Source organism: Ceratina calcarata, unplaced genomic scaffold, assembly GCF_001652005.2.
Source record: "Ceratina calcarata isolate Rehan_Ccalc_2016 unplaced genomic scaffold, ASM165200v1 scaffold211.2, whole genome shotgun sequence".
NCBI lineage: Eukaryota > Metazoa > Arthropoda > Insecta > Hymenoptera > Apidae > Ceratina > Ceratina calcarata.
The window spans coordinates 18,256-25,267 of NW_017142786.1; the positions used below are offsets into that span (position 1 = coordinate 18,256).

Genomic DNA, 7,012 nt, shown 5'->3' on the forward strand with positions numbered 1-7,012 from the left:
GAATTCGACCGTTTCTGTGGATTATTCCCTTGCGGATATTAATGTTCCCTAAGAATTCGTTGTTTCTCAATCGCTTCTTATTAAAACAGTTTATTCCGGTTTTATTTATTCTTCTCTAAAATTCGGGAAAGAAATTCTAGAAAAGTTCTGACTCAATTAAATAACCCGTCTGCTTGCCCGAAAATAATTCTGAAGGCACTTTCCCACAAGGTTCGGTCCTCTCCTAAATTATCATGGGAGGATAGTCATTTTTCATCGACGGTGCCGGGGCACATCCATCTCGTTAAACGACGCCACAGAACTCCGTGGTAAAAATAGGTAAAAGAAGGAAATATCCTGGGAGAGGTAATACAAAAACTCTGAAAACGGAGAGGGGGGGATGGTTAAGAACGAAGTTCAAGGGGTTGCGTAATTTCGATAGACGTCATCGATCCAACCCGGAGGGGGTCTTTAAGCCCTTTTCCAGATTTCCTTTTTTTCCCTTGTCCACCTGGCTCTCTCACCTTCTTCCTCATTTCGCGGCTGGAATCGACTGGCCAGGTCGAAGGATCTGCAGGTAGAAAACTCTTTCCAAGTTTGATGTTCTCATGGATTCCTCTGCGAATAAAACCCGACCGCGGACCTACCTGAGCCGCACTCGCACTCTTCTTCGCACCCGGGGGGTATTAAACGTTCCCCGCGCACCGGTCTCGAGCCTCGGGATGCGCCCCGTTCGTTTGTCTTCTCCTTTCTCGAGATAAAACAGGGGATGCGTCTCGCGCAACTGCCTCGTGGTTTTAAGACTCGTGGAAAAACTGGTTCCCTAATATGGAAAGAATTAATACTCTCACGGAAAATTGGTTTCCAATTATTCTCGAATATCAGTGGGCTACTAATAAAACATTTGTATTGTCAGTGTAGAAAATGAAATCTAAATGCTTTTCTGCACATACAATCTTTTTATAAATCCATAAAATCTGCAGTCTAAATATCAGCGTTAAATAAATTAAATGAATTAAAATGTTATTTCAAATAATCGCGTTATTTTAATGAAAAATTAATCCTCAATTATTTGATTTGACTTTTTAGATTGGCAACAAAATAATTCTGGTTTTCATGAATGTATTATAAAAATTCTCTTTTGTAAATAAATTTCTCTACTACAATTTTCAATAGATTTTATTATAAATCTTCTTTTGGTTGATTAAAATAATTTATAAAGTAATCGGTTTTTCTATTGGAGATTTGCTCGGCTCCGTCGATTGCGGCTTTTTCACTTCACCTCCGGGACGTCTCAATTTCACGATTCCCGGCCCCGGAACGGGACAAAAAGCAACAAGCGGCTTCTTTCTATCCCCGAGTCAGTTTTTTTTACCACGACGAAAGTCGACGCGTTTCCATTCGTCGACCCGTCTTCCGGTTTCCGACCAATCGAAGCAGCCACGCGTCCCCACTTTTGCAACATTTCCAAAATCTTGGAAAGTTCAAGCTCTCGCATTCAGTCTCTTCGAGGTGTCAGTGGTAGCTAGTTGAAGAGATAGGTGATAGAGGGAAATTTGAAATCTTGGGAGACCAATTTTTTTTTATTATTATATTTAATTTTATACTTTCTACGATTTTTTATTATTACACTAGGACTAAGGATCAGAGATATTGAGATTAGAGTTCTCTTGGAATGTTTGAGAGATCCACCAACGAACAAATCATCTGTTCTTACAATTCCTGTTATTTTATTTCATTTTATTAAATTTTCGTTACACAAATGAATTGATGTTTTAAACTAATTCCTTTCCAAAGGGAAGCAGTTGATTTATGAAATTCGTAGCAGATTATTATCGATTCTGTGAACTTTTGTGAAAGCAATGGGGCAACTGTTTGTTGCAGGGAAGGTGAAAGTGAAAGAGGAGAAGGATGCTTCGTCGATGGCTCCGGGGAGCCCGCCGACGCCGCCGCACACCCCCCAGAGTCCACCGCGGCACAATCCGCCTCCCGGAAACCTGTCGCAGTCCTGTCAAACGTCCAACGCCAATTCTCCGAGTCTTCAGCAACAGCAGCAGCAGCAAGAATCCAATCAGCATCACCAACAACAGCAGCCACAGCAGTCAAATGCTCAGGCGATCCCAAACTCGCCCCTGAGCCAGATTTTGGTCCAGAATCCGGCACTGGCGCAATTGCTGCAACAGAACCCAGCAATCCTCTCGCAGAACCCCCAGTTGGCGCAGTTGCTGCAACAGAATCTACAGGTCCAAATGGGCAGCGTTCTTTTCCAGAACGTGAGGCGGGAGGAGCCCGAGGAGTCGAGGGTGAGTCAGTCCAACGAATTAATTAGCTGCTATAGACGGGACTTCGCCCCTTTCGTTACGTTTCATTTCGCCGTTTCGTATGCTCGACGGAAATTGATTGTTTTCCTCCTTTTCCCTCGCGCTATTCTCCCTGAGAGGAACCCGCGCGACAAAAAGAGCAATTCAGCTTCGTTAAATTTAGTGAGCATTAGTTAATATTTTAATTCTCGACTTCAGTAATTCAAAACAAAAATCATTCGTGCTTACGTTATTCAATTCTTTTATTAAGACTGAAGCTGTCGATAGTTTATACTATATTTCTATTTTTTACATTTGAACGTAATTTAATACTGTCACTTCACTTTGGTACCAGCTTAAATACTAATTAAAGATTTAACAATATAACAAATGATATAGTTTTGTTTGTTAAAGTTTAATATGGCAGAACAATTTTCGTTTCGCCATTTTTACTTGAAATCAAAATTCATAGTATTGAGACAAAAATTTTTTTTAAGGAGTTTTTTAAATCAGAGGTACGTGCAATATTTTGAGGGAAAAATTATAATTGTATTAGTTTATATTATAAGGAATTGTCTTCCTTCCTTCCTTCATGGTACAGTTTTATCATGTTAAGTAAAGACTATATTTTTTTAACATTAAATCTACTGGCATCAGAATTTTGAAGCAATTTCATAGAGAATTCCTTGCAGTGGAAAAAGACAGCATCTAGATGAACTGTATCTCTTCTTATGGGTTTATCTACACTTTCGACGCACATGGGAACTACTTCCAGCAATGTATATCCTAAGATTTTGATTATACATACATAATGTGTGAATGTTACAATTCCTGATTAAAGTTGATCTGTTGAAATTAATTTCCTCGTATTTGGCACTGTGAATCGAGCTTAAACCGTGACTCGGAGACGTAGATCGATTATAACAGCGCCCGCGGACACGCCGCGCGCCTCGCCGGACCCGTTGATGATGACGTGACACCGGATTGTCAACATGCCCCGAGCATCTGCTACACGCGGACCCGAGGAACGGTTGGATTTCGTTCAACTTGTTTCCACTTTAACGATCAACGCCAGCGACCACGCTCCTCCTCGGTGCCCGCGCGTGTGCCAATTATATGAAAGTAATTATCTCAATTTATTGGTGGCTGGCGACGCGACGTGACGGCTAATTCACCGTGCAGTCTTGTACGAAATTTTGGAAGTCGTCCTTAATTGAATTCCCTCGCTGATTGCCGTTTCCCTTGTTACAGGAAACGCTACCTCTTATTATTTCGAAAGATCAGACGTGATAGTTTCGCTTTCTTCTTTTTTCCTCATTTTAAACTCATCACATTCTTATGGATTTATTCAGCTGCATTGTGTACAGAATACCATCGCATGTCTAATACTGCTAAATACATAAAAACTATGGTTGAAGAAAGAATGGATTCGAATATCTAAAACTGAACAATTTAATTTTTAATATTGGGCTAAAAAACATAGTTTTCTGTGAAATACTGGAAGACTTAGTTTACTATATTTTCTCTTAAGTCTAATTACAAAATTGTTATTGGTGATTCCATAATAAACAAAATTCAGAAACATTTATTCCTTCGCAATTTCAAGCAATGAAAATATGTGACAAATTCTTTTTACATATTCCATAGTAAAATCTTCTAGCGTCCTGCTATCCTAAATTATATTGCTTGGTCCAATTTCTAAAAAATTATTTAGTTTTGAAAGATAGTCGAATAATTTCGTGAATCACTGTAAACACAAGCTTCAGTATTAGGTTTCGGACATGTCTACAGCCTGGAGGTAGTAGTTAACTCAGTTTGAGTAAATAATTAATTAGATTAGGTCTCTTTAAATTATATCCTTTGATAACTGTTTCCATAAACGAAGATGATCATTAGCGAATGCTAATTGTAACATACATTGTGTCCTGTTATTTTCGATTGACTTCACTGATGAATGGAGGCCGAAATCATCGCGGTTGTTCTGAAAAATTGAACGCGGTCCAAGAACAACATCTGACGATGCGTTAACGCCACGCGAAATCGTTTCCGTCGTCACCCAATTCTCGTTCATTTTCCCTTCCCGTTCAGCGAATCTCCGGAGGATGTTTCCATCAAGAAGTCGTTCTTCTTTCCCATTCTCTTAAGAATTCTTCCAGGAAGGTTTTCCAGTGAAACCAGAAATAGTTTTGAATCAATCTAAAAATAATTGAAAGGAATAATGACAGTTGAAAAATAATAGTACGCAGATGGTTGTGAATCATCGCGTCGGGTGTTCGGTTTTGATGGCTCCGGTGGTGATGAGTGAAGGCTCGTAAAGTCTCTTTCCAGCGGGAAATACGCGCGTTAGAATAATTCAGGGGTTCCTGGAACCACGGAGCTACTAGTGCCTGGGGCCAATAATTCGTCTCTCGATACGCATTGCCCGTAATCTGGACCCTGATTCTTGACCCTAATTCGTTTAGACGTGTTCCCGTAAAATAATCGAGGACAATTGACAAATCCCTTCCCCTCGTATTTCGCAATACCAATTTTTCCGAACAAATCGGCTCCGACGGTCTCACCACAGAAAATAAGAAGCCTGTGTGAATGGGAAAAATCGAGATAATTTCCTCGCAAAATTTCTAAACGAGGTTTGCAAGCCACCTTATCACGTAGTCCCGATTAGATAACAATTGCTTAAGAACCGATCGGTTTAAACCGGTTATCCTTGGAACTGTTCATAAAACCGATAGAACACGGACTCGCGATTGGTCCGGCATTTTTCCTTCACAATGGTTAATAAAACGCGGAATTCCCGGAGCTACAAAAATAATAATTGTCGCCTCGGTTCGGGTGAAGCTCGTATGGTTTCGGCTCGATTCGCTCGTCGCGTCAGGACACCGGGTATTAAACTTTCTAAAACGAACAATTAACATTCTACGCCATTCTTCGACACACCCTACATATTCGATAAACGTCTCACATGCCGCGTTAGATTCCAGTAGTATGGAATCCCTGTTGCGTGTAGAGTGATCGTCGCTCCGCGCCACACCTGGGATTGAGAAACCGAGCTTTTGTCTTTTATATTAAATATTGTTATGCAAATTAAATGGAGATGATGCGATCTCGCGTGAAATATACAATTCCTCTATCTTATATAGGGTGTCTCAGTTAAATTAAATTAAGTTATGTTGGGTTACGGTACAACCATGGAAGGGGTAATCGTACATCAAGAGATAAGTTCAAAAATATGGCAATTTTTTTATTTTAGGTGTTCCTTTCGAGAAAATCTCATACCTTGGTTAACGAATCTCTAGACAAACCATTTTGTACGATAAATCATTATACAAACACATTTGTGCTCTCTGCAAATTATTTATTAGGAGTAATTCGTGAATTCTTTCACTTTTGGGAATTGCGATTCTTTTTAATGAATTGCTTCGGCAGAGAATCGTATGAGTAAAGCCTGGGTTGGTAGTATTCGATTCAAATGATTCGCGAGAAGTCAATGGAGGGAAATTCGCGAGAAACGATGGGCACGGTGTGTTTCGCAATGGGACCGGTACAGTAACCTTAACCGCACGTACGTACGTACGTACGTACGTACGAGCGACCGAGCTAAATACGTGTATAAACGGGCATGTAAAAGCCCGCGGAAGGGACGAGGAGAGGAGACACGAAATGGCCCGGGAGGGCTCGGTTCGTATCGGGCCACGGCACGGCACGGGTTGGAATCCCATACGGGGAGAATTGAAATTATTCCCCCGATTTTTGTCGTGTCGTTTACATTATTTTCGCCTTTGAATATTAATAGGCATATGCTCTCCGGCGTTATGGCACAAGAAGTAACAACGGCGTATAATACTCGACTCTTAACGTTATTCTATTGTTTGCAAATCAGCTCTATTGTTTTCTCATATACCTCTATACACTCCCGGTGCCCCCCCGCCTCACCCCATCCCCCCTCGTTCCACTCCTCCTTCTTGTATTATTCTCCGTTCCTCTCTTCGTCTATCTTTCGCCCCGGTATCGAGTTCTTCCTCCACCTCCTCCACCTCTCCTACCCTTGCAAGGCTCCTCGCTCTTCCTTTTCGTGCCCCGATCTTCCTTCTTCTCCTCCTCCTCCTCCTCCTCCTCCTCCTCCTCCTCCTACTCCACTCCTTTTACTTCTTCTTCCTTGTCGTTGTGTCGTCCTCTTAGCCAACTTGCATACACAGTATTCCGCGGATATTTTCTTTCTATTTATTTCTATGATCGCCGCTTCCTTCCTTTCGTTTCGTGCCACTACAAAAAGTCCACGGCTCGCAACGGCTCTGGACCTACTCTGCAATCGAAATTTCCTGCCTGGTGGCAGTCGTATTGACTTTCCGATGTCTGGAATATCGGCGCTACCGGGTCGCCGGCTCTTCCCTCCTCGCTGCACTTCGCTTTTGTCCTTTTATAACCTGCATACGTTTATTCCTTAATGCCGTAGCGAATAGAACAAAAGAGTCAATTCTTCAAATCGATACGTAATTCCTCAAAGGAATCGTTCCCGGTTTATTGTATACGTTTCTTTTTTTTTAACAATCTTGAGAGTGAACGAGTTTAGTAAAAAATATTTTAGTTCATTACGTCGATTCAATTTTGATTTATTATTTATAGATTGCAGACTTCGTACATTTATCAGGAAATTTCATATAGAAAAAGATATAATCGAAAGATTCAATTTGCAGTGTTTAAAAAAGAGAAGTTGAAACGTATTTTTTTTTTTT

General features: G+C 40.9%; 1 protein-coding gene across 2 annotated transcripts in view; it reads left to right on the forward strand.

Annotated features, from left to right (window-relative positions):
• Positions 1-1,868: 1,868 nt before the first annotated feature.
• LOC108622271 (zinc finger protein castor homolog 1) overlaps positions 1,869-7,012 on the forward strand; it is a 47,082-nt gene continuing 41,938 nt past the window's right edge. For both annotated transcript variants that reach the window (XM_018020047.2, XM_018020046.2), the window contains exon 1: positions 1,869-2,282. In XM_018020047.2, coding sequence (XP_017875536.1) covers positions 1,902-2,282 — 381 coding nt within the window. In that variant the 5' untranslated portion in view covers positions 1,869-1,901. The remainder of the gene's footprint in view (positions 2,283-7,012) is intronic.